This window comes from Anoplopoma fimbria, chromosome 9, assembly GCF_027596085.1.
Source record: "Anoplopoma fimbria isolate UVic2021 breed Golden Eagle Sablefish chromosome 9, Afim_UVic_2022, whole genome shotgun sequence".
NCBI lineage: Eukaryota > Metazoa > Chordata > Actinopteri > Perciformes > Anoplopomatidae > Anoplopoma > Anoplopoma fimbria.
In genome coordinates, this window is record NC_072457.1 from 26,204,120 (window position 1) to 26,218,221 (window position 14,102).

The 14,102-nt window shown below is 40.8% G+C and overlaps 1 protein-coding gene across 1 annotated transcript; it reads left to right on the forward strand.

The window, feature by feature from the left end:
• Window positions 1-1,240: 1,240 nt before the first annotated feature.
• colgalt1b (collagen beta(1-O)galactosyltransferase 1b) lies at window positions 1,241-13,769 on the forward strand. The gene is made up of 12 exons (XM_054604349.1): window positions 1,241-1,510; window positions 5,321-5,431; window positions 5,541-5,658; window positions 7,248-7,382; window positions 8,873-9,077; window positions 9,191-9,310; window positions 10,165-10,241; window positions 10,334-10,440; window positions 10,895-11,027; window positions 11,438-11,565; window positions 12,183-12,389; window positions 12,507-13,769. The coding sequence occupies exons 1-12, from the start codon at window positions 1,293-1,295 to the stop codon at window positions 12,775-12,777; spliced, it is 1,830 nt and encodes a 609-aa protein (XP_054460324.1). The 5' UTR covers window positions 1,241-1,292; the 3' UTR covers window positions 12,778-13,769.
• Window positions 13,770-14,102: the final 333 nt, after the last annotated feature.

Consider the following 14,102-nt stretch of genomic DNA (forward strand, 5'->3'; position numbering starts at 1 on the left):
TTATTAGAGGTGAAGTGATTCATTCATTTGTCACTGGAAATTAATTAGGATGTGTATTTAGCAAAAATGTAAAACACTAGCTTATTCAAGTTTCTAAAATGTGAGGATAAGTAGCTTTGCTCATTATAGAGAAATTAATATCTTTGGATCCGGGAATACAGTAGAGTAGATTTATTGCATGTTATGTTGGTCTGAGTTGTCACAAACAGCTTTTATAATGTTATAAACATATTACTTTTGGCTCATGTAAAATAAGTAAAGTTGGCTGTGAAAAATGATGAAGTCTTTGATACATATATGTATTTTATGTGAGTGAATAGTGTAGCATTGATGATGAAGTAAAGCAGTTATTCACAACCTAGGAGTGTTGTTTATTGTTTACATATGAATTTTTGCTTTTCGTCTGGCAATATACTCTTTTTTTTTTAACTCTCAAGGCCTCTTAAATTCTGCATATGAAACAATCAGAAAATGACAACACATTCTTTGGTTGAACTGCTCACAACTCTTGTCATTAAGGGTCGGAAATAGACAGTCTTGTTTCATGTCACTCGTATTAGTTGTTGCACTTACTGTATTTGTATCAGTTCGCTGCACTTATTGAATTTGTATTTGTTTAATTATCCTAAGTAGTTTGTAGCACTTACTATATTCGGATTAGTCTGTTGCAATTATTGATAGTAATCTGCCTCTGCACTATACTTTTGCTCTGGCTTATGCTTTAAGATGCTTCTTTAAGAAAGGAGATCATTATGACTTCTGGTGACTAGTAGTTCTCTTGAATACCTATGTTGAATACACTTCCTGTAAGTCTTTGTCTTTGACTGTAATGTAATGTAATGTTAAGGGTTCCACTGGCCACTATGACTGGGAACCATTGCAGTAATGTATATGGCCAGTAACACCATGTGGTAGGCCGATGAAACAAGCCTGCAGGACATTGAACACGTGGACACGCCCATGCTGCTCTCTATCTGTCTTACAGCTGGATCTGTCCTTAAAGGGGAGGACATCCTATCGCATGGGGAAGCCAAACTATCCAAACTATCTCCTTGGCCTTAAAGGGTACTCGAAGTTATTCCTATGAAAAACGATTAATAATAAAACTGAATCTTTATAACAGTTTAAACAAGACTTTATTTTGAGAACACCAAGTTCCCTTCAACCAGTCCAGACATGCCCTTTAAGTCAGCCAGCTCCTCCGCCATGTAGCCGCTGTCGGCATAACATAACAGCGGCTCCCTCAGCTCCACACATCCTCCGTGTCCTTCTCCTTCTCCGTCTCCCCTGCCATGCCCCGGGTCACCTCTCTTCTGCCTGCCCTGCTGTCCGTCCTCCTGCCGGGTCCGAGCTGGGGATATTTCCCGGAGGAGCGCTGGAGCCCCGAGTCTCCGCTCCTCGCTCCCCGGGTCGTCGTCGCTCTGGCCTGCCGCAACTCAGCGCACTCTCTGCCGCTGTTCCTCGGAGCCATCGAGCGGCTCAACTACCCGAAGGAGCGCATTGCTCTGTGGTGAGTGTCACACCCTGTAAACCTGTTAAACATGAGCTTTCGTTATGCACCTAATGTCAAAAGTTTTGAAAAGTGTTTTTAAGAATATAGAAGTGGCAGTAAAGTGTGTTTTTCTACGTCATGAGACACGTCAAGAACTTTTACGCGCATTACAGAGGAGAACTCCGCATGCCTTTACATTACATTACAATGTTCAATTTCATGTGTCGATTGGATTTATCAGAAAATAGCATCATTATAGCCTTAACCAACCCTATGATGGGCTATCGGTTCACATCCAGGCTTCGAAAGCATTGGCATGATAGCTTGCACCTATTTTAGTACAGTATTTTTGAGTATGTATTTTAATGTGTCATATGTGTGTGTGTATGTTGGATGTGAGTGGACCATCTGAGTCCATAATAAAGATTTATTATTACATTACATTACATTACAGTCATTTAGCAGACGCTTTTATCCAAATGTGACTTACAATAAGTGTATTCAACATAGGTATTCAAGAGAACTACTAGTCACCAGAAGTCATAAGTGCATCTCCTTTCTTAAACAAGCATCTTAAAGCATAAACCAGAGCAAAAGTATAGTGCAGAGGCAGATTACTACGAAAACAATAATTGCAACAGACTAATCCGAATATAGTAAGTGCTACAAACTACTACGAATAGGATAAGTGCAGTAAACAAATACAAATTCAATAAGTGCAGCGAACTGATACGCGTCCGCTGTGTTATTATTAATAATAGGGACACTTTATCTCACCACACTTTACAAATCTAATCAGCGGTGGAGTGAGTGGCAGTCAGAGGGGTGTGGTGGTGACCTTGCCCCGGCAGAGGAGCACGGAAGGCGGGTTGATTGCCTGTGAAAAAGTTCCATTCAGTCTCAGACCGTCTCTCCCTCTACCCCACCCTCACATTGTATTCCCCCTCCCTCTTTTCCTTCCACATCTTCTCCCTGCAGGCTCGACTGTAACAAAATCAGTAGTTGTAAAAATTGGCTTTGAAATTGCCATAAAAAATGGTGTTCAACAAACTGTGTCAATGTAGATGTCAATACAACTGGATTTCCCTTCCTTAATCCAGGCGGCCTGTCGTTGTGTCTCCCAGCCCCCAGCCTTCCAGATCCTTCTTCCTCACTTCCTCTTTTGATCTCCTGCCATTAGATCTGATCCTGAAGATTAAGTTAATCTTTTCATCAGCATTCAGACTTGACAGGTTAGATTATATTTCCTGGAAACACAGTGACCTGATGAAATGCAAGTAATAATAAAAGCCTCTGCAAGAGTTGTGTTTAATGGGATTGTGTTTGGATTTAAAATATGAATACGTTGATTGTTTGATCCAACAGGGTGCCGGGCCTCCTCTGAGAGTAAATGTTGAAGTGAACTTTTTTCAGTTTGAGCTAGAATGAGGGATTCAAGTGTCTGTGTGTCTGTTTAAACAAACCAGCTTTGGATGTTTGGAGCTTTTTTTTTATCCCCTTGTATCCCAGCCAGCAAATACAGCCTCGGTGCCTCCGTCTAACTGTGCCCATGTGGCAGTTTTCTGCTTGGTTGCTTTGATCTGAGAACACTTGCTTCGGTGGAAGAATAGATATAAAGAGATTTTGAAATGCTGCATAAAAGACTAAAAACTAGCTGCTGGCTGGCCACCTGTCGATACCTGCAGTTATCCGCCTGACAGGTTAAGATGGAGTACTTGGCAAGCGGCAGCATAGACACACACACACACACACACATGCAGACTGTCTAATGATGTGTGTGTGTGTGTTTTCTGCAGGGCCATTCAGGATGGATGTTATCAATCCATAAATATTCATTTTTTATCCGTCTGCCTCTCTCTCATCCTTTAGGCATAGTTTCTATTGCTGGCATGCAAGCACATACCGGTTAAATCCTTTTTTTATTTATTTACTTCTCGCTACCTTCTGCTCATTCAAAACTTCACAGCAGTCAGAGAGGGAAAGGGAGAGACCGGAGAGGGTGAGGAGGAAGATGGATGGGTGAGTCGGTCACATGTAGGCGCTGGGGGCGGCACTGCTGTGTTAAAACACCACAGACCGCTGGAAAAGCTAACAGCTGCAGCACGCCGACTGTCACCCACTACATGACGGGGCTGGGAGTAAATCCATTTCTCTCATATTTACCCATTCCTTCCCTCTCTCTGGCTCTGTCTCCCCCCCGACACAGACTGAGATGTTGTTGTGATAACACAGACAGCAGACGAATGCCGCTGCTCCCCTCTATCAGCCCCTATTGTCTGTCTGTGCTCTTCTTTGTCCACGTCTGACGTGAGTGATGTGCAACTCTGCTCTAGAGACAACAAGGCCCTCGCAGGACCAAAGTAGAGATGGATGATGAATCAATATTGCATCATCTGGGATTTGGTTTTATCGGAGTATATCTTTAATGTTGTTATCACCTTGAAGCAGCAGTGATCTGTATTTTCATATAAACAGTTCGAAAATATGTGTGTATTTGTCAATATCTGGATTTCAGATTGTTCTGCTTCCCTCAAATACCCCCAAAAATGCATTCATCCCAGCTTTAAGGTTGTGTTACTGTTAAGTGCTATACTTATTATCAGATACTTTAGATCTTATTTGAGTTAATTAGTTCAGATAAATGAACAGTCAATGATTCTAGATAATTTTGATCATAACGTTCACGTTGCAGATTATTTTGAGTTTTTTTCCAAGGCGCCAATAGTGATAGTCCCCACTGTTTTATTATCTTCATGTGTTGATATCAAGTTATTGTTTTGTAATAGGGCTGCAATAAACAATTATTTTCATTATTGATTAATTTCTTGATTGTGTTGTTGATTAATTAATTAATTGTTAAGTCTGCAAAATATCAGAGGGAAGTGAAACATACCCATTACATTTATACAACGACCAAGATAGCATGGATACATAGCTTGCTTGGTCAGACCCATGGTCAAAAACCTAAAACTACTGACTTTACAATTACAATGTTTTTGCACAATTGACTGGAGAATTACTGAACTATCAATTGCAATCTGTTGTTGTTTTATTTTACTAATGAAGTCAATCTACTAATGAATTGAATAAGTGAACGTTCCAGGCTTATTTTGAAATATTACAAAATGTAAGTTTTATCAAAACTGCCCACTGCTAACTATTTATTATTTAATGTTATTTAATCTATAAACCATTAGATCTTGAAATACCCGAATAATGTGCTATATCAGGATACATTTCCTTGGATCAGATGTAGTCTGAAGGACCAATTGAAATACCGATAGGAACACAGATTCCAATACCTTCACTGGGATTATTGGTCAATACCAATGAGATACAAATACCAGTAAGTGTTTTTTTACCCCCTCATTTATAATCTGCATACCTCAATGCATGCAAGTGATTGGGCTCTTTCAGGTAACATGAGCATTTAACTACACCTCACTTCTTACTGTAAGTGGAAGCATTATTCATTCCGAGGCATCAGCTCACTGCAATAAACGAATGGAAATCGAGAAAAACAATAGAGCCCCTGTTGTGAGAGTGCTATTTGAGTGACAGAATAATAACCGCTGTCAGATATTTATGAATAAGGCATTATTGTGCAGAGAGGATTGCAGCTAGTGGCTCAATTCAACCGTGTGGAATCACTGAATTTTAACGGCAGCGGTAAGGAAACAGTTTTTATGAGGAGCGGGCTGGATTGGTAAGGTCATTATCAGGAGGAATACCGTTCAAGCGTATCAGAATGGTGAGTCCCTAATAAAGGACTCTCTCTCTCTCTCTCTCTCTCTCTCTCCCCTCCCCCCCTCTGTCTGCCTCCCACAGGGTGGCGACAGATCACAACATAGACAACACCACGGCCATCCTGAGGGACTGGCTTGTTAAGGTGCAAAATGACTATCACTATGTGGAGTGGAGACCTGAAGATGAACCCAGGTACTGCGTGTGTGCATGTGGTTGTGTGAGAGAGAGTGAGAGTGTGTGTGTGTCTGTGTGTGTGTGTGAGATGTACACTACTTAATGGGTCTGCCTGTGCATGTCTCAGGGCCTTTGAAGATGAGACGGGGCCTAAGCACTGGAATAATCTCCGTTATGAACACATAATGAAGCTGCGTCAGGCAGCGCTGGAGACCGCACGTGAGATCTGGGCCGACTACCTGCTGGTATGTCATCATCCACTTTGCTCTGGTTTATGCTTTAAGATGCTTGTTTAAGAAAGGAGATGCACTTATGACTTCTGGTGACTCGTAGTTCTCTTGAATACCTATGTTGAATACACTTCCTGTAAGTCGCTTTGGATAAAAGCGTCTGCTAAATGACTGTAATGTAATGTAATGTAATGCAACAGCTTCATAAGCCTCCTCTTATGAGCACTCTCTGTGATGTCTCTGACTCTGGGTCAGATGTGTGCACAGGCATCCTTCGTCTACACGGTGAAAGTTAAAAAACGTGGAGGAGAAAGCCGAGCTCAATCTTTTACATAGGGAATTAAAGGAACTGCATTAAAGAGAGAAAATCTATGAACAATGAATAAAGCCACGTTTTAGACTAATAGACATTTTCATTGACTACTCACTAATGCACATCATTATTTATAATGTCTTCATTTCTACTTAGCGTTAACATCTAATCTCCCAGAGATTATCTCTGTGACATGCAAGTGCTTCTTTGTGTAATGAATAATGCAACATGCTGCATAATAAACGGTGCTGATGTCATAAAGTAATGGAGAAGATGGAGGCAGGGAAACGCCACAATGTCAAGGAGAACGGTGGAGTTAGAATATTTGTTTGTAGATGTTTGTACCACTTAGAGTTACTGTTATTGTAGAATGAAACCGACATATTGTTACTATTGTTACAATAATTTTAATATAACATATGCACTGATTTGGAGATTGTCAAAATGCTTTCCTCAAGCTTTTAAAACCCCAGAAGGAGCTAGTGAGTATATATATTTTGGTTTTCCAATGAACCTTGATGTTTGCTTTAACAGAGCCAGTCAGCATTGAGTTCTTCAATAGCCATGATCTAAAATGTTAAACAATTAATATAAACTATTGTCCGGGCAAAACAAGAGTTTTATGGCTGATTCCCAAATATTTGAGCATTTAAAAAACCTGCTTATATATGGCTGATATCTTCTTCTTTCATTGAAATCATTTTGTAAGGATTCCTTACATTTTTGTAATCCTTACAATACTAAATAGTTTTGGCAATTCTCTTGGGCAAGTTATTTTTCATTTATTGCCCGACATTTAGGCCAGTACTGATGTATCTGGGATATGCTAACACCAGCTGATATATTAGCCACGCTGATTAGCAGTCAAGATAAAAGACAATAAATTCAAAAAAGTACGGTTTAAGAATGAACTCAGTTTTAAATTGTTAACAGAACATGGCAAAATATGAAGACGGAAGAGAATAAAGGTTGACGAGAAGCGTTTTTTTTTTTACTGGAGCTGCTCTAGTGAGACACGTCAAGGTGGACAGACACAAGGGTTTAATGTTGAGTTTTTGAAAAAGCTTTCTGGACGTCACACTGCAAATAAAAGTGCAGCCTGTCGTAAATCCTGGCCTGTGGGTTAAAACGGGTTAGGAAGGAGCTGATTGTGTTCACAGTCCTCTGTGATCGAGACGTGTTGCTGTGGCTCAATCAATCATTCAGTGACAGCGGGGGACATTTTGTTTCAGCTTGCATGTTCACGTTTGTGTGTGACTCTCGTCGATATTGTGCCCTTCTCCGTCTGCAGGTGGCCGACTGTGACAACCTGCTCACCAATACGGACACGTTGTGGAAACTGATGAGCGAGAATAAGACCATTGTGGCGCCGATGCTGGAGTCCAGAGCTGCCTACTCCAACTTCTGGTGCGGCATGACTTCACAGGTACTGGAGATGTTTAGTCTTCACGCTGTCGTAACAGTTTTAGGTGCGACTCACATTTCCTTCACATCCCCTGTGTGTCTGATATATGTGGTATAAATATTCTGCTACAATGGGAATATTTGGAAATACGATGGTGACATTAGAAATAAGATTGGACTTTTAAAAATGTACACAGATACTTTCTATAAGACTATTATACAAATATTTAGCATGGGGTAACAGCATGTTACCGTGACCAGCTATTTTTCCTTATTCTTTACATAGTTACATCACATGGCAAAGTTTCCACCAGCACCCTCGTTTACTCGAACACGCAAACTAAACCAACAGACTGCAAAGATGATTCATCATCATCATGGTCTCTTAAAAAAAGTCTGCTCCTCTGTGGGTTACTGGTGGTGAATGAAATGTCAATTTTAATGCAGTCCAGCTGAATTATAGAGCTCTTGAATTACCACCTTCTTAACACATAAATATGATCTTGTGGGAATTTCACACTTGATTATTTTTTCTTAGGCACAAGGAAATCAAATTTGTGCCAATAAGTCACACTTTAGATGAGTCAATATGAAGGCCTAGTTGAGAAGTTTTCTTATTGTATTTGAGTGTTTCGTCTCAGATTACTGAGCCGGAGCTGAATGTTCTGGTTGATATAATTTTCTAAATTAAAGTAAATAATTTTTTATCACAGGTGAATTCAACTTTTATGCTCTGAAATAGTAATATTTAGCTCTAATAAAGATTATTATATGACTGGTGCTCAAACAGCCCACGCAGCTCATTATGTTTAATTTGCTCCACCTTCTCCGTTGGTTACTGCGGGCTTTGCTAGATATTACAAAACTATAACCCACAGTGTCTTTTTATTGATGTATGCCTTCATATTTTAATAAAGATTAATCAACAGTGTGATTTTGTAATATGCAGACACAATGGTGTCGTTACAGTTACGCCAACATGCAACGAACTTGCATATCTGATGTATGAGACATTCCGCATGTCTCGGTACAGTTCTGTCTGTGATCTGTTGAGACAGGATGCCTTTTAGTACTCATCTTTGCTTCTTTTCAAATCAGAGTGGACATATGGACATTGTCTATCCTCCAGCAGAGAATAAACCCACTAGCAAAGAGTTGGCCTCTCATTTTCTTCAATGACGGTTAACGGGCCTGAAGCAGCCTGAAGGCTAATGTCTGTCAGTGTCTCGTCCTATTTGTCAGTATGACTCAGTGTCATTCACTTATTCTTTCATTTTTCACAATTAAAACAAATACTATTTCTAGTAATTTTAGTAGTAAAGTATGCAGTTTCAGATAAGTCTTCTTCCTGTAACCAACACACAGACGTAGACTCGTAGACTTTTGGCAGCCAATCTTCTCAGTCAAGTTCCATCTATCAAATTTTCCCCAGCTTTTTATTTAAGAAGGAAAAGAGTTGGACACGAGAACCCCGTGTGTGACCGTAGCAGTGTTTGTGTGCACTCACTACAGGGTTACTACAAACGTACACCGGCCTACATGCCCATCCGTAAACAGGAGCACCTTGGCTGTTTCGCCGTACCGATGGTCCACTCCACCTATCTACTGGACCTACAGAAAGAGGCCTCCCGTCAGCTGGCTTTTTATCCACCACACCCAAAGTACAGCTGGGCCCTGGATGATGTCATCGTCTTTGCCTACTCTGCTCGCATGGCAGGTGAGACAAATGCAACAGAGGTAGACTTGGTATCTGGGAGGCTGCTCGATATCTCTTTGGAAATGCTTTGCCTTTGTAAGCATGTGTTTTTATTCTCGCTTTTATCTTCTCAGATGTGCAGATGTACGTGTGCAACAAAGAGACTTATGGGTATGTCCCGGTGCCGATGCGTTCCCATGGTACCCTGCAGGATGAGGTGGAGAGCTTCGTGCATACTCAGCTAGAGATCATGGGTGAGTCGAGAGGTCAAAGAGCGCTCACAAAGACCAAAGTTATTTCTTTGTGTTTGACAGTTTTATTTGTGAAGAATTTCCACGGAGTAGGTTGTGATTACACCTGGTTATGTCTTTGTACTATGGAAGTTTGTTTAGTTGCATATGTACTGATCTTTTGTTACCCTGATTTTATCTTTAACTTGTCATGTTGTGCTGCTCTGCAGGTTTGGCATTTATTTGATTTTCCCAATGTCTGTTCAAGTGAAGTTTATGTTTTTTACTGTACCCATCATGAAAAAGCAAGACAGGTTTTCCAGAAAAAGCTTAAAGTTATGAGGTTATATTAGTTAGTTTTAGAGTAAAGAGCTACTACCATAGCAACACAATATACCGTACGCATCGGCCTTAAAACTACATACTTAATTAGATAATGTTTACTTTTGCCACAGTAAAAAATTACTTATGTTAATACAGTTTTTCTGTTTTAGCATGGAAAGCTGTTCAGATGAGACATACAGTACAACAGGAGAGGAACAGAGTGTGCACTAAAGCTCTATAATCCAGGGACTCCCAGCATTTTCATTCCAAGGACTTGAAAATACATTTTATGTTATTCGGAATTATTGCAACTGAAACTGCCTATTGTTGAGTATCACTTTGTTGCAACATTATATTCTACTGTGCTCAATCGTCTTTGTGCGGCATAACTGTATGCATTGCCATGAAACCCATCCTGCTGATTGCTGGTGTATAAAATCAATGGTTGATTTTGGAAATCTACTGCATATCCCTGATCCACATTTTGGGAACTCTGTCCCACCACATTTCACATTCTCTTTGTAACCGTCTCCCCTTTTTTTCTATTTTAAAAGTGAGAAATCCTCCATTGGAGCCCTCCAGCTTCCTGTCTCTCCCTCCCAAGCAGCCCAACAAGATGGGCTTTGATGAGGTACACACACTAAGTCGCATACACACATGGAAACACACACACAATAACCTAAGCATGTTTGTGAGGTTTTTTTTGCGTTTGTGTGCACCCAGGTGTTTATGATCAATCTGGTGCGGAGATCTGACCGTCGCGAGCGAATGCTAAGAACTCTGTATGAGCAGGAGATCAGCTGTAAGGTTGTTGCTGCTGTGGATGGCAAGTACGTTTCTCCTCCTCCTTTCCTCCTCCTCCTCCTCCTCCTCCTCCTCCTCCCCCACTGCCTGCGTCTTTGATTTGTGCCTCTGCAACACGCGGTGTAGATTGATGTAGGGAGGCTGAGCCGAGACAAACAACCAGGTGAAAAGTAGCGGGTGCATGCTGTCAATTAGATATTCTCTGAACCACGAAGTTTTAGCTCATCTGTGAGTAAAATATAGCTCTAATCTCTGTGTCGGCTCTCCAGTCGGTAGGTAACAGTTTACATATTTGATTATTATCTTTATTTAAAATGGTGAGAATTAATAGGAAAACAGCTTGCAACACATGCATGCCTTATGTTATGTTTGTCCCTTCGCTTCCCATTTTCACACACACACTCTCACACACTCATCACATCCATATGATTTATTGTTTCCATCTCTAACCTCGTTGTTTTTCTCTTCTCTTTCCCTCAGAGCTCTGAACAAGACTGATATAGAGTCAATGAGGATTAAGATGCTGCCGGGTTACAAAGACCCTTATCATGGTCGGCCCCTCACAAAGGGTGAACTGGGTTGTTTTCTCTCTCATTACAACATCTGGAAGGAGGTGAGACGCTCCGGCAGGCCTCAGGCCTCTGGGTCTACCTGTGCACGGTAGATAACATTTACTACTGAACAACACAGTAACTCAGTTTGTGTGAGAAGTGGCAGCTTGGAGAGAGTAATGAGCTCGTTTTATTTATGTTTCAATAAATGCACTGACTTTCTTGGAATAAGGTTTTTCAGCAAGTTTCTGTTTAGCAAAAAGAACCCTTTCATTGGTTATATGTCTTTATGTTCACAGTTTAGTTCAACAATATATCAGAAAATCAAATGTACTTACTGTAGACAAAACATTTGGTACTTTTATTAAAGGTTTACATATGTACGTTTAATGTGACAGTATGTGTTGTACCTTAAAAAAAGACTCCAGGACACATGTAAAGGATTTAAGAAACATTTCCATCACAATAATAGATAGCGGATCGTGGTCTGCAGACCTCCCTGGTCATCGAGGACGACCTCCGCTTCGAGGTGTTCTTCAAGCGTCGTCTCCAGACGCTGCTGCAGGAGGTGACGACACACAAGCTGGACTGGGATCTCATGTGAGTGATGTAAAACACCGCGTTGTAAACAGACAGGATTATCGTCCCCCTTCAGCAAAATCTGTCCATCTGTCACACATGATCACATGCTGCAAGCACTTGTGGGAATTATGCATGTTAGCATCACACTACTGAGACTGCAGCATGTTCACATTGGACTGATCACTGTCATATATTAAGTAACGAGGAGGAGTTATTTACACAAAGTAAAAGCACCATTCATTATCTGCATAGTGACAAGTGTGTATGAGCATATATCCCAATTTCAACCGTTTTTTTAAGGTTAAGTATATAAAAACATGAATAGAAATCTACAATGCAGGAGTTTGTATTATTATAAATATCTAATAGCTGAGCGAAGAATTATGCCACATTTACCACTATTGGAAAGTTAGTGTTTTAAGATTATACAAAATACCTTACAATATGCTTAAATAATTCAGTTTTGTTTTGTAAGTAGATTTTAGATAAATTCAACATTCATGTCGCAGTGCTTTGCTCATCGACTGACTGCATCAATTTGTTTAAATGAATTGATTTCCGTCTGTTTTAAATGCCTGTGTTACTTTAGTGCTTGTTATATTTATTGTCCCTGTAATCTTAAACTCTAAATACAGTTACATTGGGCGGAAGCGGATGCAGGTGGACCACCAAGAGAAGTCTGTACCAAACATCCACAATATAGTGGAGGCGGACTACTCCTACTGGACACTCGGCTACCTGCTGTCTTTACAAGGAGCCCAGAAGCTCCTCAGGGCCGAACCTCTGAACAAGCTGCTTCCTGTCGATGAGTTCCTCCCTGTCATGTACGACAAACATCCAGTGTGAGTACGACCCATCCGACCCTTCATCTTCTATCTGTTCCTCTCATCTGTCTTTTTTATTCTGTCCTGTGGCGCTCTCGTTAGTCTAATCACATCCCCGCTCCTCTCACTCATCAGTTCAGAGTACATGGACCACTTTGAGAGTCGGGACCTGCGTGCGTTTTCCGCCGAGCCGCTTCTGGTGTATCCAACCCATTACACCGGAGACCAGGGCTACATCAGTGACACGGAAACATCGGTGGTCTGGGACAACGAGACCGCCAAAACCGACTGGGACCGAGCCAAGTCCAGGAAAACTCAGGAGCAGGGGGAGCTGAGCTTCGAGGCCCAGAACTCTGACGTGCTGCAGTCAGAACTGGAGAACTGGAGCGCACGGGACGAGCTGTGAGGAAGAAGAGAGGAGGTGAGGAGGAGAGACAGAGAGGACTCTGGCAAACAGAGATAATAACGAGGGAGATAGAACAAAGCTGGGATAGCGGGACGGAAAAGATGGAGAGAATATACCAGAACACAGGAGAAGAGGGAGGAAAAGCAGAGTAGATGGTGACTAATGCGTTTCCTTCCTCGTTTCTCTCTCTATTCTTTTGATCTTTCTCTTCATAGATGAGGTGTAGATGTAACGTTAACTCTTCAAGAGTCAGCGAGCAGCTTCTGTTTTATTTATTGCATCCAATGCTCAACCCTTGACCACGGCCTGGTCCAATAATAGTTCTCTGTTTTAAATAACATTTCGCCCAGACGTTTCCCAAACCACATTATAAACAAAGTGCTCCAGAGAAAATAACATATAAAAATAGTCAATTGGAAGAAGATGCAGTATTTAGCCCAACTCTTAACACGTCTCTTAATGACTTCTAGTCAGTTTTAACTGGCCAACATTACATCTCCTGATTACATGTGGAGGCTTTCTATACAGTGTGATTCTCTCAGTGGTTCACAGCCTGTTTGGCTTTTGACCCCTCAAAAGAAGATTTGTCCACCTGCAGCCCCTAATCACCAGTTGTACATGTCGACTGGCTGGGATGAGTAATACCAAATCATCTTCTTCTTTTTCTTCTTCTCTTCTTGATGTTCTTCACATCTTACTGTTTAGTTTAGCCATTGTGTTATTTAAGTAAGTCTTATAAGGTTGTTACTTTAGTAACTTGACATATGTTTCTCTCATGAATGTATCCGTGTGATCTTTTATTTCATGTCAAATCTTTTTACCTCTTTGGTAACAGATATGTATTTGTTTAGTGTTTCTGTGTTTTCCCCTCAGTTCAAGTTGCAGTTTTAACCTAAACGTGCATCTTTTTGTTGCATTTTGTTTGTTGATCAGATCAGTAAAACAAATTAATATAGATTTTAAGTAACTTTCCATGTTTTGTTCTCTCCACAAGTGTGTCTTTTTTTAAACCAAAGAAAGAATAAAAACTTTTATAATGATTGGTTGTGATCTTTACTGAATTTAGCTTGGACTATAACTGACATTGCACAAATTGTGGGTTCAGCAGCTTTGATACTGCACGGACATGAACTGAACGTCCCACAGACCAGTACAGATGTTTCATTTAATCAATGCCTGCTGGTGTTTGCCAGCTCTGCTAGTACATAATGGTCAGTTTGGGCTGCAGCAGGCCGCCATTACTCCTCCTCCTTCACTGTGTTTTACACAGATTATCCTTTATGTTAACATGTTATCTGCATCCAACACAAATAATTTGTCATACA

Coding starts and splice junctions, on each gene's coding strand:
- colgalt1b (XM_054604349.1), top strand. CDS start 1,293: ATGCCCCGGGTCACCTCTCTTCTGCCTGCCCTGCTGTCCGTCCTCCTG. Junction 5,432..5,540: donor AGACCTGAAGATGAACCCAG/GTACTGCGTGTG, acceptor TGCATGTCTCAG/GGCCTTTGAAGATGAGACGG. Junction 9,078..9,190: donor CTACTCTGCTCGCATGGCAG/GTGAGACAAATG, acceptor TTATCTTCTCAG/ATGTGCAGATGTACGTGTGC.